This window comes from Adelges cooleyi, unplaced genomic scaffold (assembly GCF_023614345.1).
Source record: "Adelges cooleyi isolate 19-005CV unplaced genomic scaffold, UGA_ACOO_1.1 ACOO_flye_CR_arks_rails_tigmint_CR_PRNA_21, whole genome shotgun sequence".
Taxonomy (NCBI): Eukaryota; Metazoa; Arthropoda; class Insecta; order Hemiptera; family Adelgidae; genus Adelges; species Adelges cooleyi.
This window is the reverse complement of record NW_026095871.1, coordinates 12,871,486-12,896,783: the sequence shown is the minus strand read 5'-3', so window position 1 is coordinate 12,896,783 and position 25,298 is coordinate 12,871,486. Positions and strand designations below refer to the sequence as shown.

At 30.2% G+C, this 25,298-nt stretch overlaps 2 protein-coding genes and 1 long non-coding RNA gene across 3 annotated transcripts; all 3 read right to left on the bottom strand.

The window, feature by feature from the left end:
• Window positions 1-295: 295 nt before the first annotated feature.
• Window positions 296-6,070, bottom strand: LOC126834426 (fatty acyl-CoA reductase wat-like). Its single transcript, XM_050566335.1, has 10 exons — window positions 5,803-6,070; window positions 3,850-3,940; window positions 3,533-3,781; window positions 2,799-2,944; window positions 2,598-2,707; window positions 2,341-2,533; window positions 1,776-1,905; window positions 1,267-1,391; window positions 907-1,161; window positions 296-412 (listed from the first exon to the last, which is right to left on the bottom strand). The coding sequence occupies exons 1-10, from the start codon at window positions 5,919-5,921 to the stop codon at window positions 322-324; spliced, it is 1,509 nt and encodes a 502-aa protein (XP_050422292.1). The 5' UTR covers window positions 5,922-6,070; the 3' UTR covers window positions 296-321.
• A 1,396-nt stretch (window positions 6,071-7,466) lies between these two features.
• Window positions 7,467-10,490, bottom strand: LOC126834430 (uncharacterized). Its single transcript, XR_007685071.1, has 3 exons — window positions 10,250-10,490; window positions 10,036-10,181; window positions 7,467-7,509 (listed from the first exon to the last, which is right to left on the bottom strand). It is a non-coding gene; the product is annotated as an uncharacterized LOC126834430 (long non-coding RNA).
• A 1,876-nt stretch (window positions 10,491-12,366) lies between these two features.
• Window positions 12,367-24,903, bottom strand: LOC126834987 (uncharacterized). Its single transcript, XM_050567250.1, has 20 exons — window positions 24,696-24,903; window positions 24,536-24,629; window positions 22,549-22,800; window positions 22,172-22,317; window positions 21,963-22,072; window positions 21,069-21,258; window positions 20,833-20,980; window positions 20,620-20,747; window positions 20,279-20,533; window positions 19,496-19,559; window positions 17,449-17,573; window positions 17,127-17,217; window positions 16,800-17,048; window positions 15,665-15,810; window positions 15,473-15,582; window positions 15,200-15,392; window positions 14,864-14,990; window positions 13,488-13,612; window positions 13,142-13,399; window positions 12,367-12,534 (listed from the first exon to the last, which is right to left on the bottom strand). Exons 1-20 carry the CDS (start codon window positions 24,848-24,850, stop codon window positions 12,435-12,437), a joined length of 3,066 nt encoding a protein of 1,021 aa, XP_050423207.1. The 5' UTR covers window positions 24,851-24,903; the 3' UTR covers window positions 12,367-12,434.
• Between the last annotated feature and the right edge of the window lie 395 nt (window positions 24,904-25,298).

Genomic DNA, 25,298 nt, shown 5'->3' with positions numbered 1-25,298 from the left:
TGGTAAAGAATATTGTGTAGTGTCACATAAAAATAGTACATATTGATTATTATATTAAAATATCTACTTAAGTGCATTTTTTTAAGCATGAATAGAGTAACCATAAAAGTTTTTATTTCATAATATTGCCGAAAGACAATAATATGAAATTTGAATTTTCATGTTGTTTGGATTTATTAATATTTTATAATTACGATAGTAACAAAATGAAAAGTCTATTTTTTTTAAATTTAGATCATACTTAACTGTCTGTTAATTGGTCCTGATTTTTTCAATTGTAATTAAATGGGGAACAAAACCAATTTAATAATTTATTTTACTTTAACTAAATACACAATTGAAAATCAAATACATTGAGTACAATAGTAATGCATAAATTGTTCCATTGAATATGTAGTAAGCAGCCATAACCCTGAAAAAAATAATAACTGTTAATATTGTATTTTAAAATAATTTCTAAATACCATAAGAAATGCTTTGTATAACCACAAAGTTAATAATATTAATTTTAATCTATTCTGTTTTGCCCTTTTACAATAATGTTATTTTTAAAGTAAAAACAAAATTGTTGTACCTTGCAATCGTATAATATGTAGTAATTTAGTAAAGAATATCAGAGAAAACCAACTATAAGTAATTAAGTACAGTACTTAAAATAGAGTAAAAAATAAGTAAGAATGATGGAATTAGTTTAAAAAGTAGTGTTGATTTAATTTTCGGAAATTATTCGATAAAATATTATCATACAAAATATTTAAATCATAATTAATTAAACATCCTTAATTTGAGCACTGTCAATGTATTAAGATTGAATAAGAATACTATATTTTGTTATTACTATATTTTGTTGTAAAGAAAACTATTATTATACATCGGATGAATGTTATGGGTATACGCTATACACACATTTTATGTCTTTTTATAGCTTGAGCAGAATTTCCAGGTTCATTGAGAATATATCGACGAATTCCTAAAGCAGTATTCAAAAAATATTTTTCCCAATTGATTTTTGATATGTCGATATCAAACAGTGCTCTGTCTTCGGCACTTTGATGAGCTATTAACATATCCAGGTTCCGATCGTCAAATTTGAAATTATTAATGGCGAAATATTGCATATCCATTACCATTGTGTGCAGTTTAGAATAGAGTGGTGCAACCCTATAATTTGTTTGAAAAATTGCGTAAGTCTACAATTATAATCTTAAAAGAAATTATTAGTATCACATGTACAACATCAAAATATAATATGATCTATATATTTACCTAAATTTATTTCCAATGACCCATAGGATAGTATCAATAAATAGTGATGGTATATAATGATACAAATAAAAAATTATATCATAAATAAATTTGTGTTTTGTATTTAAAGTACTTTGATTCCAAACCTGAAAATGTTAGGTAACATTAATAATAATTTAACAATACTCAATTGCTCAATCATAACAATATAATGACCAAAATTTGACACAGAATAATATGTTAGTCTATATTTCTATTACAACCGTTAACTGTTAACAATTAACATATGGACGGCTTGTAGTGAGGAAATGACAGTAAATATTGAGTAAGAGAGGTATAAAGACAGTAAGGATTTTTATGGAACTTAATCGATAATTAATATATTGGAATATCGTCGCGGAAAGTCGAAAACAAAAAGGTATGCCGTATGAAAATAAATGGTTTCATTCAATCCAATAAATATTTAACAATCAGCATTTCCGTTAAACCTATTTTGCAATTTACTATTATTATTGAATAAAATTAACTACCTGTTTTTCCGAATATATTTTATATGTTTTCATTTTATCAACGATACTTTTTGAACACTGGCCAAAGGTCAAAAGTGGTGCTCTGTTATTTGGAACAAAATTAAATATTGGTATCGATGAATCTTCATTACTAAAAAAAAAAATTACTTTATATATTATTAAAACATAATGTCTGGACCTTTTTTTTAAATAAAAATGCTCCGAAACGCCGTTTACGGTCTGTCCCATTGTAGTAACAACTAGATATATTATATTTAAGTTTTTATAATAATACATGTTTTTTCTTGATTGGAAATTATTTACCTACTAAAAAATAACACCATATTTTAGCAAAATAATATTATATACATCGAACTATAAGTACACAAAATAGTTAAAACCAACAAATTTTAAATAAACAAATTGGCTCTACATTTTATACCTATTAATGTGATACGGTTTTTTAAGAATGAAATTTTATATTTTCCTAGTAACTATATAACACAAATTATTTCATACTTGTCGTCGGAAGTAAATGGGATGTGGTAGAGAATCTTAAATAGCAACAAAACATTTTGTGTTATACCTTTTTTTTGTAATGTGCCAAACAGCAGAAATGATCAAATTGGCCACTTTGTCAGCTGGCACAATCACAGCAGGAGTATCTTTGTCGATTAACAGTACACGTATCGCACCTAATCCAATACCTAGACAAAGACCTGGTACGCTGCTCATGTTTGTAAACCAACCAACTATTGGTTCATCTTGAGTGAACACGACTATAAAACAAATTTTGAAAATTTTAAATAAGGTATAATAACTACACAACAAGGTAACATTTACCAATTGAAGGTCTAACTATACTAATTGGCATATCTTGCCCATACTGTTTGACTAAATTTTCTGCAACACATTTCGATAATGTGTATGTGTTTGGCCATGTTCCTAAACACCTTAAACATAATTATTGAGTTTCGTTTAAATGCACAAAGTATCTAATAAACAATAATGAAATTATTTTGTCAGAATTTAATTTTACTGTACTCTTTTGTTATGGAATCGATAAAAGAAGATGAAAACGATTCGGCCATTTTGATCAATGTCTCTCCTGGCATGTGACAATCGTAAATAATCTCTTTACTGATTTCCTGGTTGGTGTTTGCAAATGCCGTTGATACAAATACAAATGCCTAAAAATATTTATTTTTTAGTAGACAGTTACAATCACGTTACGTTACCTGATGAAAACCGAAAATTGGTGAATTTTTTTGAAAATAAGTTTATAGGAGTTGATGTTTTTATAAAATCTATTGAATTCACATCATTTCATTTATATTAAAATTACAATTTTTGTAATGTTATTATTAAACTAGGTACTTGTACTTGGATTGAAACACTTTTAGAAATTCGACATTTGTGAAATAAAGCTTCAGATGCAAGAACCGGTGGCTATCTCCATATTTTCAAATTGTTAAGGACGGCCAAAAAAAAATCCATTGTCCCATTTACCACTATCAGCGGGGAAAAATGCGTTTTGTAATATTATTGTAGGCATTAGTCCGATTTTACTGGTTCTTGCACCGTGCCCTTCAAATCTGCTATTAACTATTAAGGGCTTCTCACAAAACCATTTTCCCTAAGTTGGTAAAACACAACACTAGTATAAAAATTGAAAAAACAAAGTGGATGATCCTCATTTTTTCCCGTTTTTCTAGATTTTAATTACATAATTTTCATTATAAATTATAATTTAATTAAGTTAAAAAAAAATGATTTACTTTCAATTGGTGTACTCGACGAGCGATAAACATTAAATCTCTTGTGGACCTGATATTGATAAACGTCGTTCTTTTTAGCGATCCGTTGAGATGAATCGTAGCCGCGCAATGGATTATTATGTGCATATTGCGGACAACATAATCTTCGTCGGCTGGCGATAAACCTAAATTGGGTTCTTCGCAATCTCCAGACATTAACGATACTTTCTCCATAAAGTCTGGTTTCTCGTTCTTGAGTATGCTATACAGCTACAATTAAGTATAATAATTAATCACATATTGATAGCGAAAAATGCATGAATCAATATACTACCAACCGGATTACTAAACATTTTGTTTAATCGCGTATACGGTCCTTTTCCTTTTTTAGGTCTTGCCAACAAATATACGTGTTTCACCGGACACGACCTGAAAAAGTTTTAATACTATCATTAATAATTATATAGTGTGGATAAAAGTGAATCTGTAGATTGTGGAAACACAAATATCGATAAAAGCGTTGTAATGATGATAATGTGCTTAAAATTGTAATTTTAGTATTAGTGTGGTCGAATATGTTTCCTAAAAATTCGTTTTAGTTGTTACTAATTGGCTGAGCAGCAACACAATGGAAATATTTTTTGTTGGCTTTTATTTTATTCACGCATGAATCGCTATCTGGAAATTTTATAAAGTCAAAGTGTAATTTTTGGTGGTTTTCTTTAATAAAAAAAAAGTTTAGCTAGGTACAGATTTTTGAGAAAATTGAATGTCCACTGTAGATCTACCTTCAATCAAATTTTCAGATTTCAAATCCTAAAACTACGCTCGAAAAACAATTTTTTTAAACTTTTTGCCTAATAAATTACTTTTTTTCTAGTTAAGATGTTGATGCTTATGTCATTATTTTTAGTAAACTATTTAGAAACAATCTCTTATAGCTGAAATTTTTATATTTTCGTTTTCCTATTTGTGTCTGTAAATATCATAATTTTTTTGCTCTCGACCGATTTACTCGAGTAGCGCCTCTTTACATCCGAAATCGTATCAATTGGTACTTTGGTGGGTCAAAAGTTGAAAAACTATTTCCTTCAGCACAAAACCGGAAAACCCCTAAAATTATTTGTCAGTTTATCAACTTTTAACTTTGACTTGCTGTATAACTTAGAATATTTATTAGTTATGCTCCTATCCACAAATCGCCTCAAATCCAAATTTCGATAACTCTATACTCTCCCCCCCCCCTTCGCAAGAATTTTATTTTATTTTTATATTTTAGGTACAATTTTAAGACATAAGAGCTAGGAAATAGGTCTGATGTGTAGAAAACGTATTTAAAAAAAAAATCCAGTACATTGGTGTCGAGGCATAGTGGGAAAGGGGAGGTCATGTGTCTGTGAGCATTATTATAACTAACTATTTAATTAGTACTTAACTATTTATAATTATAATTAATATTATTATATTATTATTATAACTGATCAAATAAACAATTCGGGGCGTATCTGTGGGCACTGGACCTTGCTTTAGTATTTTCTTACTGTGCTTGGTTTAACTTAAATAGATCAGTTATAATAATTCCCGTAGAGTTGTGAACTGCCCGTTACCAATATGCTTCGTCCCCACTAATTTGGATATCAAAATGTATTATTTAGTAAAAAGGTATCAACATTGTTATGATTAATCGGGAGGTGTGGCGCAGTGGACACCTCAGATGCCGCGTGGCACTTGAGGTTAAGCTGTGTCCGTTGCTGCTTGATCCCGGATGGGTGACCACCCGGGATTTTTAGCGGCGACCCATACTATCAACCCCGAATGCTTGGCTGAAATGCCATGCACCCGGCGACCGAACTGGCATAAAGTTAGCCATAGCCACTACCGGTCAATACGCCATACGCATAATAATAATAATAACATTGTTATGGGTAATCTGTTTGTAGTTCAAAACCTGATGACGCAAAATATGTTATGCAATTTCTTAAAGTTATTAATGATATTGGATTGTAAAAAAAGTACCTGATAAATTAAATGTACTTGCCAGTGAAACACTAAGACACTTATATTAAAAAAACATTTTTAATAGTTTCGTATAATTACCGTTTTTGAACTTGGGGGAATAGTTTTAATATCGTGGTTAAAGTAAAAAGTATATCTACTTATTTCTCGACTGGAACTTGGTTCCCACTCAGCCCCTTATGCAAGCGACCATATTTAGTGAATTTTAACTTACACTTACACTTTTACTAAATATTAGGCACTATTTTATAGTCGCTTTATAACTAAATTCTTACCTGAGAATTTTTTCTACCAAGACCTGTCCAATGAAACCCGTTGCTCCAGTAATAAATACATTTGTATCAGCAAAGACTTTTTGAATTTCAGTAAGCGGTTTTTCAAATAATGCCGTCATTTTCACTATGATAATATTGTATGTTAATTATTATAGAAAGAAAATTAATCTTTAATTATCTATAAAAAAACATTGGAGCATTTAATATTTAATTTAATTACTTAAATTAGTTCACAGAATACGATAAAATATTTATACTATAATATGAACGTTCATACAACGAATAACTCGATTATGGTGAATTTATTCTTGTCATTTATTTGTTATCATCAAATTTGAATATTCTAAGAATATATTAGTATGCAGGTCAATTTATCACCACCACGAAAAAGCCCGTGTCAAAATATGTATATATTATCATAATGTACAATGTGTATGATATGATGAAGACCATAACTTTTATTTTATTTTATCAAAAAAAAAAATTATTATATATAATTTGATTATAAGCAGAATATTTTCTATTATTCTAGCAGCCGTGAGTTGTCGGACTTCATCCCGGTTGTTAAGTCATTAAGTGTGGAGTTGAAATATAAAGATGACACGAACTAATAAATACCGATTGATGGGCCGAATATACAATATATCGACATAGTCTAGCCATACACCTTATAAATAATGAATGTGTATTGTTTAAAAATATTACTAACTACTAAAAAACATATAAACATTAAGGGATGGTAAAATAATTACCCCTAAATTCATTTTTATCGAATAATTAAATATATTTGCAAATACATAACGATACATATATTTGTGTATTATTATAAAATCTATAAATGAAACACCTCAGCTACATTGATTATCGATTAATGATTCACCAGGCATGTGACAATCATAAATGACCTCTTTGCTGACATTCAGATTGATGTTTGCGAATGACGTTGTCATATATTATACAGGATGTTCAACAACGATTCTACAAATGAAATAACTTTTGTTGTAGTGAATATTTTTAAGATTTTTTTTTTTTTTAATTAATTTATATTCATTTGCGCTATATATAAGCACTAAGTTTTTTATTGCACTTAACTATTTAACTTTTTTAAATTATTTTTTTTTTTTTTTTTTAGTTACGTTTTTTTAAAAAAATTCAAGATAGCCATTTTGTCAAGAATAATTTGCTCGAAATTTTGACTGGTCGATAACCAGATTTGGATGATTACTTTTTAAATTACTAAAGTTCAAAAGGTAGGATACTAGGTGGAGTGCGATAGAGTAATGCGTGCAGATAAAAATAGCTCTACGCGTTTACTTTACCGGTGATTTTGTCCTACACGGATGTCATTTTAAGATCCGCGGTGTTTTTAAGAGCGGTGTTCTAGGAACGTTAGACGATCTCGATATTAGACTTACTGGCTCAACCCCACAGTTGAATACCATAGATAGTACAAAATAAAAAGTCTACTATTTTATTTAGATCACGGTGAGTTGATACCCCACTAAATCACCTTTTTATTTTAAAGTACCTAATTAAGCAATACGCTTTCACAATACGAATTTTTCAATTGTAATTAAATAGGGAACAAAAACCAATTTAATAATTTATTTTATTTTAACTAAATACACAATTGAAAATCAAATACATTGAGAACAATAGAAATGCATAAATTGTCCCATTGAATATGTGTAGTAAGCGGCCATAACCCTGAAAAAAATAATAACTGTTAATATTGTATTTTGAATAAAATCTCCAATTACAATAAGAAATGCTTTGAATAACCACAATGTTAATAATTTAAATTTTCATCTGTTCTGTTACAATAAAGTTATTTTTAAAGTAAAAAAATCAATTGTACCCTGCAATCGTAAAATATGTGGTATTTTAGTAAAGAATACCAGAGAAAACAAAACAATAAGTATTTAAGTACAGCACCTAAAATAGAGTAAAACATAAGTAAGAATGCTGGAATTAGTTTAAAAACTAGTGTTGATTTGATTTTCGGAAATTATTCGATGAAATATTATCATACCATGTTTTTAAATCATAATTAATTAAACCTCCTTGAGTTAATGACTTAAGATAGAGTTAAAATACTATATTTTTTTATTAAAGAAAACAACTATTATACATCGGATAAATTTTATGGGTATACACTATACACGTATTTTATGTCTTTTTATAGCTCGAGCAGAATTTCCAGGTTCATTGAGAATATATCGACGAATTCCTAACACAAATTTATTTTGTAAAATAAATGTTAAATGTAGTATAAGTAATAACTTTTAATTTTTTTAATTAAAAGTTAACTGTATTCTGATTTTTGGTAAACAAATAATTGCAAACATTTTACAATATCTTACGATAAAAAATCTCGGACACTATGTATCTATTTGGTTAATAATATGATCCAAGAAAGTTTTACTCAAATCCTCGATCCACTGATTCATATTTTTGTTTGTTTGACAATTTATAGATTAATTGATTTTATTTTAATACTAAATAAATTAGTGACACAAAATTTAAAAAAAATATCTGCCGCCGGTAAACATACGCGTCGCTGGGCGCTAAATCGGCGATTTTAAAACGTCTGTAACTTCCAAACTAAGTGCGATAGGCGCAAAATATTTGCAGATTCCTAATCTACATGAAAAGTATTATCTATTCAAAACAAATGATAGATGATAGGTATACCTTGGCTTTAGTGGTTCGTCCCGAAGGGATCCCTTACGACCGCGGACCGACTAGTAGCACTGGGTGCTAATTGCGGGCCGGGGAAGATGTGTCTCAAGAAGAAGTGACCTGTCGGAAGGCTCACGTTAGTCGCCTTTTACGACAGGTGTGAAGACCTTGGTAGAATTCGTTCTCCCCTAACCACAGGGATCTAAGTAGAACTGATAGTAAAAATCGAATGACATATTTTAAATCAGTACTTAAAATACAATCAATACCAGCAGGAAATTCTTTTGTGACTTAAGACGTTTCTCAAGTGACCGATTCAATTATTAAATTATTACCCATGGTTTCAATAAAACCAAAATAACAAATGGTATTAAATAAGTGTGTATTATAATAAATTATCATAATATGTATGTCCATCAATGGCTTGTTTGACACCGTAAACAACGAAGTTAACTAAATTTTTTTTATTGTTTGCATAGGTTATTATCATATATACTTATAAATCAATGTAAAAAATCAATCCAACAATTAAAACATGCAACGATAAGGTTTTTTATTTCATTAGTGATATTATGACAACGACTTCCTAATATCCTAAGCAAAGACGAGTATATCCGGCTAGAATTAATCTAAACGCGCATAAGTATGCAAAATTACGGGTCAGACGATATAGGCTATGGGTTGACCTAAGGACCGAAATAATAATATTAATTATTGTGTTTAGAGGTCATCAGAAAATAGTCGTTTTCACAATAATCCCCTCACTTAAGTTCATAATATAATTTTTAATAGTATATGGTATTCACAACAAGCCATACATTTATTAAAATTGTATATTTTATTATACTAATAATTAATAAAAAATAATTTCTAGTTAATATCATGTATAAATTATAATCTATAAAAAATTGTTTAACCGTTTTTTTAGAAGCGTGCCAAACAGTGGTTATGATCAAATTGGCTACTTTGTTTTCTGGAACGATCATCGCAGGAGCATCTTTATCCATTAGGTTTACACGTATTGCACCTATACCTAAACAGAGTCCTGGTACGCTGAAGTAATTTTTAAATCAGCCAACTATTGGCTCATCTGCAGTTAATTTTTTTATTAATTATCGATTACCGGCCTGACAGTGCTTATTGGCATATCATAGCCGTACAGCTTGACTAGATTTTCGGCAATGTACATGTATTACGCCATGTTCCTAAACATCTAAAAATTAATAAAAAGGGATTGTTAAGAAAAATATTACTTAATACTAAATAATGTTCGAACATTCGGGGTGGACTAGCCACTAGTCATTACAATAATTACACTGTCTAGGGCCGGTAAGAAAATATGGGACCTACGACTAACTGTGGAAACTGGACCATTACCCAGTACTAACAAAATAAAAAAATGAATGCATCGGTCATTGAAATTCAATTAATGTTCAACAAATGCCTGTCTTGTGTGATACTTTTCGTTTTAGAAAAATTCATTTCAATGCACTTGTGGCTAGAACCCACAACTAAAATATTTCGACCCTGCCATCAATCGATTAAACTTACTGTTTTGTTATAGATTCCATAAATGATTCGGAAAACGTCTCGGTGATGCTTATTAGTGTATCCCCTGGTATGCGACAGTCATAAATAATCTCTTCGCCGACTTTCTGATTACTGTTCGCAAATGCCGTTGACACATACACAAAGGACTAAAAATATTAAATATTTACAGTTTAAATTTAAAATATGTATAATATTATCGAATTGTGGTGTTTACTTTCAAATGGTGTAATCGACAAGCGATTAATAATAATAAATCCCTAGTGGCTAGTGGACATGACATTGATAAACGCGGTCCGTCTGAGCGATCCGTTGAGATTAATCGTGGCAGCGCAATGGATTATTATGTCCATATTGCGAATTATGTATTCTTCGTCGATTGGCGATAAACCTTAAATTTGGTTTTGCACAATCTCCAAGTACCAATGTAACTTTATCGGCGAAACCGGGCTGCTCGCTCCACAGTTGGCCGTACAACTAAATTATAATACATTACTCTTTAATCATTTCGATGGAAATTATCTAAACAAAACTAGTACTATCCGGAATACAAAACATTTCGTTTGATCAAGTATACGATTTTTTAGTTTTTTCTTGAACTCAATAACAAAAATACATGTTTCACTGGACATGATCAAGAAGCATAATTTTAAAATTAACTATCCGTAAAAATAAAATAAAAAATTGTTTCAGGTCAAACATAGTTTTGAAATCCTTTAAATATATTTGGAAGTTTTGATTATGTATATTTCAAACTTCTTACTTTATTACAGTTCGATTTGAAAAAATTAGCTCATCGGCTGAACCAATTTCTAAATAAAATTTGACGTACTTAAGCTTTTATAAAATGAAATAATGTTTTGACTGATCCTATTTCTGGGCGTTTTTAAGGAGGGAAAATCGGTTGGGTAATTTTAAAGATCATTTGTAACTAAAATTTATTAACTCCAATTTTCCCTCTCAAACTGAAGCACCGTCACTTCCGTGTCACAATAGTTAATTTTTAATTTTGTCTTAAGAGTTTATATGATTTTATTGTGTTCCTTTTTTTTCATTTATAAAATATATAGTTTTAATATTTCTAAGTGTGCATCTAATTTCTCAAAAAAAAAGAAGTAAAATAGTTGCACTTCAATTCTGCAGTTCAAAACCACTGAGAGTAAAGAAAATTGTACTTACTTTAATTTTACGTACTTGAGAATTTTTTCCTGAATCCTGTTGCTCCAGTAATGAATACATTTTTTACCGGCAAAGAATCGTTGAATTTCTCTAGTAGGTTTTTTAAACTTTGTTGCCATTTTTACTTAATAATATTTAATTTACTTAAAAGCTCACAAAAAAATAACTGAAACGTTTACCTGTTAGTTGTTGTTATTGTTACTCCTTTTAGTATGTAGAACTAAAACCACACAATTGTGTCTTTATAATTTATGTATTATAATTTATTACTTATAAACGTCTACACATTGATAATAGTCAGGTCAAATAAATATGTGACACAGGATGTCAGAATTATATTTGTATTCATAAACAAACTATTTACATAAATTGTGTATTAAATATATTAACTGTATTTATTATAGTAATTCCGAATTATAATAAAAAACAATTAATATAATTCTAAAATACCGCTGGTGATAAGGGTGTTTTTTTAAATGTTCTTAGTTAACTTTATAGTTAACTACAAATTGAGCACAGGAATTTTCTAGATGTTCATACTGTAGTTGATACATTTTCTTTATTTATATTTTCAGAATCGTGCTCACTGCTGAGTAATGATTAATGTCATCTAATAAGAATTTAATATTTAGGGTTTCAGGCTTAATTAGGATACCCCCATATTCGTAATAATTTTTCCTAAAAACTACAATAATTTATATAAGAATCCTACATTAAAAAAAAAAACAGTTATTTTTTTTATTATTAATATATGATTTTTAACAATAATTTGTAACCTAATTTTTAAAAATTTACCTATTTTATCTTAGTTTACCATAAATATAAAATGTTTAAGCAATTGTTTTTATTATTTTTGTTGTATACCTACTAGTAATCATCAAAATGATGAAGAGGCACGACAACACCTTGCAAGGTAGACCATATGATTATATATTTTTTTTAATTTGTCTATCTGTGTGGCGTGCTGAATACGTTGCATATAATAAATCACTATTTTTAAAATTTTTTTTAGATTTAATATTTTATTTTATTATTGTGTCGTTTATGTTTATATATATTTATATATACAAAAAGTAATAATCTAATGTACTTAAACACAATATTATCAAAATAAAATATTTTGTAGGTTCTGTAATGTAACCAACTAAAAGTAAGTAGATAGGTATGGTATTTTATTGTAATTAAACACTAATATAACAAATATTATAACACATTTCTTTTCCTTAAAAAATACATTTCAATACATATTTTAATATAAAATAAGCGATATAAAATAAAATCGTATAAATCATTCCGTTTACTACGTAGTAAGCAATCATAATTCTGAAAAAAAAAAATATTTTAGATACTAAATTACTATAATTAAATAATAAACTGTACCTATACATAATATAACATAACACACGAATAACGTCGAATTTACGTAATTTAACAGTTAATTAACTGAATAAGATAATTAAATAATTAACCTTACTGTAATATCGGACCTTGAATAATAAAATAAAAATACAAAAAAAAACCAAGAAAACTAATAGATACACTAAAAGTTAACACGTTGGTCACTTTTAATGACGTTATTAACAGTATAATTTTATTTTAATTAAAAATATATTTTTATAAGTAAATTTAAAATTATTATAAACAACTACAATACTAAGTAATATTACGGAAGTGATATTGTAGTTTCCAATTATTAACTCCAAACATTAAGTTTTTAAAATAAAGTAATTATTTTTTATGTTGAAAAATTACAAATTTAGATAGCCATTAGAGTAAGAAACAGTTCAGAAGTCACTATGAAAATTAAACACAAAATTGTATTGACCAAAAAAACAATTCAAATGTATTAATTGATAAATACTGAGCATCGTTTTGAAGGGACAACTATGGGGAGGTTTAAAATAATAATAATAATAATATGTAACCATACTTTTGGTGTCTTTTTACGGCTGCGGGAATGGTTGAATCGAGTTCGTTCAAGACGCTTCTCCTAACTCCATAGACAGCTTCCAGTAAATAAGTATCCCAGTTAATTAATGTTATGTCCATATCGAATAGTATTTTGTCTTTTGCGCTTTGATTTTTAATTAAAGTTTTCAAATTTTGATCGTCAAAAGCAAAATGTCCAGTAGAAAAGTACTGCATTTCTTTGGTCATCGTGTAAAGTTTGGTGCAAAGTGGCACTACCCTACAAAAGTTATACACAAATTGAATAACAGAAAACTAGGTATGCTCATAATCGTTATTAATTATTAAAAACTAATATGTATATTTACCTAAACTCCTTTCCACTGATCCGCAGGATTATGTCAACAAAAAAAGCTGGTATGTAATGGTAACAAAAAAACAAAAATTTGTAAAGCGTTTCGGATTTGGTCAATGTGATATTTGGATACCATACCTAAATTACATGTACAAATTTCAATTAATAATTATAAAATAGACAGCTTACTTTATTTAAAGGCGGTAATATTTTGGCTAAAAACATTGTATCTAACAACAGAATCGAAAATCTCGTTAAACTTATTCTAGATCGTTAAATGAATTACTATGTACTTTTCACAACCATGTTACCAGTAGAAAGAATCTTACGAACTGATGTGCTAATTTTTTCATTTGTTCTTTTTTTTATCTAATGAAGAATTGATATTTACACCAAAAAACAATACATTTTAGAAGTTTGAATTCTTCTTCTTCTTCTTATCGTGTCCATAAGTTAAAGATGCGTTGAAATTAAACTGTTCGTTGCTATGTCTTGGCCGCGTTTGTTGCTGTAATGGTATAGGAGCATGTCACGTAGTCTCTTTCTCTCCACATTCACAGTCTGCTGGTTTGACTGTGTCATACGTTTTGGTATTTTTTCCTCTTTTCGACATTGATTGAAAAATAATAATATCCATTGGAGCGTCTTTGTTTCAAAATGTTCAATTTGTCCGTTTGCATATCGTCAATTCCTGGTGCTTTCCCGGTTTTCATTTTTTTCAGTCCTTATTCAGTTCCTCTATGTTAAATTAATTTTCGATGTGGGATTTTTCGATTTCTCTTTGTCTGATTATTTTATCCGACCTTACTACCTCTTCCGGTTTTCCATTATTCGGGAGTATTATAGTTTGATTTTCAGTTATATGAATATAGTACTAATAGGTTTCAGCTTTTTTAAAATTGTAATTATCATAATTTAAAAATAATAAGTGCTACAAAAAACGAAACGATATTTGTAAAGTACATGTTGCCCTTTAACACAATTATTTTATTTTGGTTCCATTTGTTTTAAAAAGAAGCTTATTTATATAAAAGGACAGGAAAATCTCATATTTAACGAGTTACATTAAGCCTCCATTTATCGACATATAATCACTGAATATTCCTTGTATTATCTAAAAATAAGATAAATGAATTTATTTTAGAATATGATGAGCAGTACATTTGACACGCCACATAGGCTGTACAAAATTAGAGGGGCTTAACGACAGATGGCAGACAAAGAATAGAATGGAGTTAAATCGTTGCTAGTTTACATTCTTTAAAATGATTCATGGAACTTTCATAGAAACTGCAAGAGATAGTTTGTTCTATGCAACTTTGAGAACTAATTGTGACCATCTTAGGAAGCATACCGTTTTGCACGACATCACGTTTGAGAAGTACTTACTTGTTTTTCAGAATGTATCTTATTTTTTAGTTCAGCGTTTAAGATATTTTCCAAACATTGAGCGTAGGTTAATGGGTTTTGTGTGTTATTCGGCACAAAGGTGAACACGGAAATAAGTGAGTTTTGACTGAAAAAAAAAAATAACAAAAGTTAAGTAGGTATACCTACACCAATTAAATTTTAAAATTGTTTTTCTTTCAAGTTTGATATTTTTACACTACGGTATAATTGATGGCCCGTGAGTAGAACAGTTACAAAAATGTAATCGTTAAGCGTATTTTCGGGGTGGTTCGCTTTATAATATGTTTGTGTGTGTAATCGTTTTGAGATAAGTACCGTCTTTTAGAAGCGTGCCAAGCAGAAGTGATGATGAAGTTTGCCACTTTGTCGGCTGGTACGATCGGGGCAATAACTTTGTTATCTAATAACACTACACGAACTACACCTAACCCCACTCCTAAGCACAGGCCAGGAACGCTTTTCATCGATGTAAACCAACCGGCCATCGGTTCATCTTTGGTGAACACGACTGTCAAGAAAATTGCATATTTATTACAAACAAAATATGCATGATATATTATTATACAACTAATAAAATACTATACTCACCGATTGATGGTCTGGCTATACATATCGGCATGTTTTCACCGTACTGCTTAACTAGATTTTCCGCTACACATTTTGACAATGTATACGTATTTGGCCATGTCCCTAAGCACCTTTATAATCATTTATTGTATCGTCTTAAAAAAAATTATCGAATACTTATCATTATTTCTATATTATCCAATGACTTCATACTCGTTTGTTATGGAATCCATCAACGACTCTGGCAGCGTCTCAGCCATTTTGATTAATGTATCTCCTGATATGTGACAGTCATAAATAATCTCTTTGCAAATTTCTTGATTGGGATTGACGAACGCGGTCGAAACGTAAACAAAGGACTAACCATTTTTTTTTTTTTTTTTTAAAAAAGGTAAAATTAAAACAGAACGGGTATTTAAAAGTTATATTTTAAATCAAGGTTCCGTTAACCGTTATTTATTCGTTCAGTTCAAAATTATGTTCATGAACGTTAACTAGGAATAACGTTATAACTTTTTTTCCCGAGAACGTTATACCGAATAACGTTTTTAGTTTATTTGTTCCGAGAACGTTATAACGAAAAACGTTTTAAATTTATTTGCTCCGAGAACGTTGTACCGAATAACGTTATAATTTGTTTTACCCCGAAATGTTAAAACGAATTTTGCTAAGTTAGGCTAGGTTAGCAAAAATAGTGATAAAGAATAATGTAGTAAACATTTTGACTGGTCGATAACCAGTTTTAGATCACTATTTTTGCCAACTTAACCTAACTTAGCAAAATTTGTGTTAACGTTCCCGGGGTGAAACAAATGATAACATTATTCAGTATCACGTTCTCGGACCAAATAAATTTAAAACGTTTTTCGTTATAACGTTCTCGGAACGAATAAACTAAAAACGTTATTCGGTATAACGTTCACCAAACATATCCTAATATTGTGTTATGTTCTGAGAACTTTATTTTGGTGAACGAAATAATTGAGTTTATAACGTTATATTTCGTTACGTTACGGAACCCTGTTTTAAATAGGGGGGAGGTAACTGTTCAATTTTTTATCTCTTGCTAAATTCCAACTCGCAAGTTTATATAAGATTATAGTATTTACTCCAACCAAAACAATGTGTACAAGTACGTATTTTAATAAACCGGCTGTAGCCGGGTCGTTGCGCAGTGCGCGGCCGCCCGAAATCGCGAACTTCAAACGTCTGCAACTCCGAAAGTAAGTGCGAGCGGCAAAAAATTCATTTGCAAAAGTTTATCAACATTAAAAGTACTATCGATTAAAAAAAAAAAAAAAAGGGGTGCCCGGTAAACTAGATTTATACCTTTAATAATATTAATTACTTTTAACTGGGATATTCGACGAGCGATCAATAATAAATCCCTAGTGGATCTGACATTGATGAACGTGGTTCGTTTGAGCGATCCGTTGAGATTAATCGTGGCCGCGCAATGGATTATTATGTGCATATTGCGAATTATGTATTCTTCGTCGATTGGCGATAAACCTAAATTTGGTTCTTCGCAATCTCCGTTTATCAACGAAACTTTATCGATGAATTCTGGCTGCTCACTCCGCAGTCTGTTGTACAGCTAAAATACATAGGATTTTATTCAAACGTTATTACGAGGCTGGTTAATTTCACATAAATTGGTAATCGCGATACTGACCGGCATGCTAAACATTTCGTTTAATCTGGTATTGGCATTTTTCCCTTTTTTCTGTCTGACTAATAAATATACGTGTTTCACCGAGCACGCTCTAAACAAATAAAACGCGAGTTATTTATCTGGAATGTATTGTATTGTATGTGCAGTAGCGCTAGTTTTTGATCATACAATTTATTTGAAAAATTAAAATAACTCTTTTCCTTTCTCAATTTTCTTTTTAAATACCACGAATGAAACAAATTATACTTTTTCTTTCTCTAAAAAAAATTTTTTTTTGAAATTTCTAATTTAAGTCCTTTATTATTTGATCATTTTGATGTACCTGAGTATTTTTTCAAGCAATACACTTCCAACGAACCCTGTTGATCCAGTAATGAACACATTCGCACCGGCAAAAAATTGTTGAATTTCACTTTGAGATTTATCAATCATGGCTGTCATTTCAGTTTAAGTAATCAATTAAAATAAGTAAATAACAAGACGTGTTGTTATAAACGTCAAAACAAGTGTTTGAACATTTAACGTGTGAATTGACTTAGGAAATGATAATATAGCCACAATAGCACATTAAATATTTAAATTGATGGTATTGTAGTAGCTGCACTATGACGTTTAATTTTATTCCTCCGTTAAATATTAATGATATTATTATGCAGGGCTTCACGAAAATAGATAGTTTTAGTTGTTTATTAACATTTAATGGACCAATCGCGGTCCACTGACGAAATAAATAGGTATAACCTAAATTAAATAGGTATTTAATGATTCGTCGAACACATAACAAACACAACTGTACACATATTATGCACTATACACTACGCAACTAGAAATTATTTAAATTTTATTTTAGTAATATGATGCCATTCTAGTAGGTATGAATATTTTAAACGTTAATGTTGATATGCAAGTTTATTTGACTATTATTGCTAACATTATTATCCTAGACAAGAACAAAGAATGTATTCATATAAACTTAACATTAGGCTGTCAGCAGCACTACTTTTCCAAATAGTTACATTTTATAAATATTAATCTTTTATAATCAATTACTTAATCGAAGCACCAAAAATCAAGTTTTTTTTATTTTCTGCTGGCTCATTCAAATGAACCCGGTTTTTTAAGAAAATTGAAAATGTTACAGGGCCACACTTGATCTACATTAAGTCTTATTTTGAGACCTTAAGTCCCAAAACTACACCTAAAAAGCGAAATAAAGAAAAAGTTCCCACCTCTCCTGGGGTAATGGTTTTTGATATATTTTCGATTTTTCAACGTATATTGATAATACTATTTATAAAAAAAATATTCCATACAAGTTTGGGAGTTATTTGATTATTTTTAAAAAGTTATAGCGCGCCACATTTTTAATTTTAAAAATATATTAACATTTTGGGAATTTTTATCGATTTCGATGGCGAAGCGGTTAATTTGTTTTAATTGTTGGCATCTAAAGTACATTTTAGGTACGATTTCTGATCTACAGATTTGACATAAAAAAAAATGGTTAAGCGGTTTAGGCGATCCGGTAAAAGAAAAACACACCATTGCAAAAACAATACCTTCTCAGCTCCGCATCAAAGCTTAAATGAAATGTTTATACATAGGATCATTTTTTGACAATATACTTAGTTACTTTTTCGTAACTGATTAAAATAAGCAGATGAAACGAATTTATTTTTAAATTGTACGCGTTATTCGCACATTATCGAATATAGGTAAGATTGCTTTAAACATATTCATAAAAATTAAAATGCTCTTTTGTTCACTTTACAGCTGACTCAATTGACCCGAGTTCCTGTATTTGTTTGGAACGTTATTAGTTATTTTAATTGTAGCATCCGTTTTACTAGAGTGTATTTCTTTTAATACTTAAAATATGCAAAATACTAATTTACATTGACTACATTGTGTTTATGTAAAAATTACAGTTAGCTACAGGTACCATACTTAAAAATAATATGTTTGTGTTTTATCATGGATAATAATTTCTTTGTACAAAATAAATTATATATTAGTTAGGTATGTCAAATAAACGATGAAAACATTTGTATTATGTTAATCGGGCAATGATAAACTCCTAAATAATACATTTAACCCTATCCAATTATATTTTAGTGTTTACAAATGACTTTTCTAGTTAATATTTTTCTTGAATATTTGAATTGTTATCATTTAAAAAAATAAAATTTTAACGGTAAATCTGAAATTATCCGTTCTATTTATATATTTTTATAAATTAATACTTACAAACATTTATACACTAATAGACACATTTTGAGGTAAAAACAACGCTAAGAAGTAAATAAAAAGCCAATTTGTTAAATACATACAACAAATAAATTATGTTAAATCGTTTATTAAACAAAAAACATAAAATATAATATTGTGATGGAAAAAATGAAAATAATGAAATTGTAGTGTATAGTAATCAGTCTGAAAAAAACAAAGAGTTTACATAAGTTTCACAATTTTATAAAACGTAATCATTTTTTCACAAAACTATTTTAAATATTGATTAAAAAAAAAATCATAAAAATTACTAATTAAATATTTAATTAAAAATTAAGCTATATATTAAGATAGATAGATAAATTAAGCTTTAATAACAGTGCATTTTTTTAGTCAGAAACTTATATTATTCTTGAAAAATAGTCACTTGAATTATACATATATTGGAAAATTACAAACATATAAATAGTTTCTCCATAAATCACCTTATACAAAATATAAGAAATAGATTTACAAATAAACATTTAACATAAATCATGATGTTATAATACGTATGCCAGGCTCTAAATTATTGTTTTTTTTTTTTAATTGAGGCATAACTCTAGTTGCATCATAAAGTAATAATTTTAAATGTTCATTAGGTAGCAGCTAAGATAAAATGGACGGAGAGGAAAAATCGGAGATTTATAAAATACAACGTGAAGAATGTTATGTGTATCTCAGTTAAAAATTGTATTTTGTAGCTTACTACCATTTTTTTTGACAAGGTAAAAACCATTCGCATTGTACCCAATTTATTTTTGGCGCAATTTACAACTGCCCACAAGTAAGATACACCCTGCACTACACTATACAATCGAGGCGGACGAAGACAATCGCCCGACGTTTAACACAATAATACGCTCTCCGTGTTACAGATTTACCTCTTAATTGTTCTGTTCGAGGCAGTCCTATGTAAACGATTTCCCATCAAGTACACTTGTAGACCGCGGACGTACCTATCGAAGTAATCGTGCCAAGACAACGTGTTAATGTCAAAACAAAACAAGATTTTATCTCTGGCCGACAACTTGTTCATCAGCCGAAAGACGTTTTGATTGTAACACTTTAAACGCATTTGCTGATAGGCGTTCAAATGTTTGGCGGACACGTGTACTCGCTTGTAAAATTCGTTTAACCTGTAGAATACAAATTTGATAAAACAAAAAAAATACCTTCGTCGTCAAGTGTCATCGACAGATTTGTTTTGTATTTTTACACTTACCTGGGCTCTTTGCCGAGCACCCAAAGGTACGTGTCGACCACGTTACCCGGTATGGTGTGTAAAAATAACGAAATGACCCAATACAACAGTGTATTGCCGGTGACAAAATATAATGGCAAGCTGCAGTACTGAAACAGTTACGTCGGGTTCAAAACGTACAGTGCGACACGATGAAATATTATGAATATCGAACCATCGAACGGCATTTATTACATTATTTGGCGACGACACTCTTTTTTCGCTTTTGAAAAACTTTTCACCCAACTGCTTCCACGTGCAACACTTGTAGTTGGACGACACATAGTTGTAGATGATCATTTCCTTGTTGTCTCTGGGAACTTCCTGGTTGACAACGTCGGACCTGCATGCGTTAATAGTCCGATAACAATGCGAATACACAGTTTACGGTAGCTAACTAAAACCATTCACACTCAACGGGGTAACCGTACATGGTGCCCACAATATCCCAGCAAGCGGCTAAAATCAGATTCACTAGCATGTCGACGGGCACGATATCGGCATTGACGTTGGGTCCGTGGAAAATCCGAACCAAGCCCAGCCCGGATCCTAAAGCGCAACCTGTCAAGTTATTCAGATGATTCGTCCAACCGGCTATCGGTTCGTTAGCGGTGCCCAACACTGGAAAACAGCATAGAATTTATGACATATGACACCCATTTACTTTCACCGTTAGCTCTCCAAGTTCCTAAACTTTGTGGACGTCAAAAAACTGTCAAGTTCTTGTGGATTCCAAGTCGCGGTGATAATATGTCACGATAAATCTTACAGCAGACCGCTTTGCTATTAAATATCTCACTTTTTCTACTTTGTTTCCTTTTGAAACTTGCCTTTCGTCTTACCTGAACACAGTTCTCCAAAATGTTTAACTTTCTAAAAGATTCTATCATCCTTCAATTTTCACCGCATGCCATAAGATGATTTTTCTTTCGATTATTCCTTATCATCACTGGTTCCGAAAACTTGACCAATCTACAGAACAATTATAGTTTTTTTTTCTCGACGACGTCTTGCTCCGAATTTCCTCTTTTTTGTTTCTATTAACTCTACCTTGACTCGTCTCCATACGTAAATTCGTGGTAATGATGTGTGATTTATATCATACGCTTTTCAGCCTACTCCTCTATTTCAAATACGAGTAGAACAACATTTTTTCCCAACCTACTTGTTTACTCTTTTCCTGACATATTACTATGTTTCCTTTTAACATACAACCACTTCCGAGTAATAATTATTTTTTTGACATTTATTCGTAGTGCTAGCATATTGATGATTATTAAATGTGATTGTATGGTGGGGTGGGAGGAGGGTGGTATTATACATACCGAATCCTGGTCGAATGATACAAGCCGGAAAATCATGACCGGCCGAACGTATGACTTGTTCAGATACGGCTTTGGTGTAAGTCACCACGTCTGGCCATTCGGACAACAGTCTAAAAAGTTAACAAATCCCCTGAGAACGTGAATTTACAAAGTCTATCTAAATTATACAACAGAACTATATTGTATACTACTAGGTTGTATGCACTTGCCCAGTGGACAAACGGTTAAGAACGTGATCGGGTATCGTTTCGGCCATGTGTACCAGTGTGCTGACGGGCATGGGGAAACTGTAGAACTGTTCGTGAACTTCTGAGATGCCGTGATGAGCGAACACCGACGAAATATGTATGAAAGCCTAAAACAAACATCAAGAGCCGGTATAATTCGATAACCCAAGGTAGGCAGAAACTATCAAAGTATCATTAAGTCTAAATTACATTACATTGTTAAGTTAAACAAATTAATAATTGATATTCTCTTTGCAAATGTAGTTATAATAAATAGATCGAATTTTACCAAGATGTAATTTTATAGGTGCGTTTCAATTTATGAATGTATCAGTATATTATTAGGTAAAAATAAAGACCTTGAGGTTTGGAAAACGTTTAGCCAAAACGACAAGATCGATAGTGGCCCGGACGTTCGTGTAAATGGCAGAGCGCAGAGTGCAATTGCTGTTGGCAGCTATCGACGCCAGATGGATAACGACATTTATTTTGCTACTCAGTTGTCTTAAGTCCTCTTCAGCGATTCCTATGTTTGGACTTGCGCAGTCGCCGCAAATCACCTGCACGTGATTGACGTAGCCAGGATTTTCTATTTTCATCCGGTCAAACAGCTTAAATATTATTAGAAATAAAATCAAAATGTTATTACAAATACTTGCAATTTAAATCAAGTTTTAAGATAAAATATTACATATAACACTATGTAATCCAGTATTAATACAGTAAAACATGTAAGTAACAAGTAACGGTAAAAAATTGCATTCTTTTAACCAAATCGGTTAAAAATGTGCACAAGTTTATGACTCTCTAAACGAGTCGTATCTCTAATACTAAACTCTAATAGGATTACACGGAACGCTTGTGAGTAAATCGTTCTCGAAGAAGGACATTTTTGTACAATAAATGGGTTTGTTGTGGCTATGCTATTTACAATTTATGTTTATCAATTGTTTTGGAAAAATACTGGTAAATTTTAAGGTAAAAGTAGAAGTAATTTACAATTTTATATTAAAATTTTTATGAAGATAATATTACTTAAACTATTATTACATTTATCCAATATCTCATTTTTAAATAAATCACAAGCTGGGCTGGGTATTATGTTTAAGTAAAAAACTAGAATGAATTCACGTGGCTATACCTCAATATGATAAACTCAGTTTTACGATAATATAAAAACTTGATTATAAAAAAAAAACCAAAGAACTAAACATTAATACCTATGAAGTTTTATTTAAAGTTAAGCAGTAAATTTGAAAACACTTTATTTATTTTAAAATTTTAATTGGCGTTTTTATATTGTGCCGTTTTGTGTACTTTTCAAGGAAAACTTTTTCTCTTTCGACGTTATGTAAGAATTGTAGAAATGGAGTTAAGATTTCAAACCTATACTGAACACCCTGTGTAATGTATGTATATATTTTTCATAATTTTTGGTTTATAGGTAATTAATATTATTTTTTTTTTAATTTTGAAAATTGTTTCCTTGATTTTAAATTAATAATACTCTATAATAGGAACTAATACTGTTTTATTAGATACTTCTTAGACGTTCCTTAATTCCAAAAAGTGGAAAAAAAAGTATTTTACTAAACATATATAAAACATTCGCCTCATTTGTAAAGAAATCGGATTTTTAGAATTTCGTCTCACTACTTAAATAGTTAACAAGGAGAAACTTTCCATGTTATTTAAATACAAAACATTTAACGAATAGTGATACTGGTAATGGAGTTGGTATGCATTTTTTTGGAAATATTTGTTATCATCATCGGGTCTTGAATGGACTTCTGAAAGAAACTATTATCGTAAAAGAAGACAAACGAAGACCCTAATGGAGATGTTTATCTTTTACAATGCCTAAAGTATTTTCTAAATTATTCTTTATTGTTATTTAACTGTTTTTAACTAAACGTACATTATTAATTAGGTTTTTGGACATTCCAAAATATATATTACACTAGAATGATGTCATCATATTTTGTTTTCATTTAATTGCTTTTGTAGTTTTAAGAAGGTATAGAGTGGATGTTGCTGTAGTGGGGTTAAGGGGTGACGAAAATTGGTAGTCGTTGTTTGGAAATTATCCGTGTTTTACAACCATTGTTGGTTAACTATGAACATACAAATATTCCCCTGGTATTTTATACTTTGTATCCAATTTCTATATAGTTTCTTATTATTTTTACATTTGATATTAATTCATTATATGAAATTTTAATACAGTTCTCTCGGGAGACTGAAGACATTTTTGGAGGCGTGGGACCTACTACTCCTTACCCCTCCCAGCCCGTATGCATACGCCACTGTATTTGACGGGGTACCAGATAAAAAAATACGAATTACCGGACTGGTAAACATTTCTTTGACTCTTTCGTGAGGGGTTTGTCCGTTTAAAGGCCGAGCAACAACATAAATCATATTCAATTCACGGCAAGATCTGAAAACAAAATAAAATTCTCATTAAACACCGGTGTAAACGCAATACATTGTTTTGTTGATTAACCTCAACAGTTTCTCGATTACTACTTTGCCGACAAATCCGGTGCCGCCTGTTATGAAAATGTTTGACCCTCTAAAACATTTCTGCACTTGACTTTCCGGCGACTCTTGAAGATCGTTTATGAAATCCTGTATAAAAATATCACCACCTTCCATCATTGCACGATCGTCGTCTATTGGTTCGATAAAAACTCTAAACTACCTAAACAACGTCTCGCTACAAACTACAGAATATTATAATACCGTGGTCATAGCGCTAATTTATGTACACCATATGAACCAATATTCTATGAATAATTCATTTTGTAATGTCAGAAAGTATAACACCTAATCGCGGTCAATTGTTTAACGGAGTGGACGCCTCACCACTTTTTTAAACATGTCTAGAGAAACTCACTTTTCTAAAGACCCGAACAGTTTTATCGTAAAACACATATATATGCCAAATTTAAAGATCGAAACTTAATCTAAATTTTGAGATAGAAAATGTTTAATCATTACATTTCTGCTTAAGTATAAAACTTTGTGTTAATATAAAACATTTTACCTGAATATTGTGCGTAATAACTAATAACATAAATAAACAAAATTTGCTGTTCAATAATGA

Coding starts and splice junctions, on each gene's coding strand:
- LOC126834426 (XM_050566335.1), bottom strand. CDS start 5,921: ATGACGGCATTATTTGAAAAACCGCTTACTGAAATTCAAAAAGTCTTT. Junction 2,534..2,597: donor TATAGTTAGACCTTCAATTG/GTAAATGTTACC, acceptor TTTGTTTTATAG/TCGTGTTCACTCAAGATGAA. Junction 1,906..2,340: donor TGGCACATTACAAAAAAAAG/GTATAACACAAA, acceptor TTTTTTTTTTAG/TAATGAAGATTCATCGATAC.
- LOC126834987 (XM_050567250.1), bottom strand. CDS start 24,850: ATGATGGAAGGTGGTGATATTTTTATACAGGATTTCATAAACGATCTT. Junction 20,981..21,068: donor TGGGATATTGTGGGCACCAT/GTACGGTTACCC, acceptor TAACGCATGCAG/GTCCGACGTTGTCAACCAGG. Junction 17,049..17,126: donor ACGAAATGTTTAGCATGCCG/GTCAGTATCGCG, acceptor TATGTATTTTAG/CTGTACAACAGACTGCGGAG.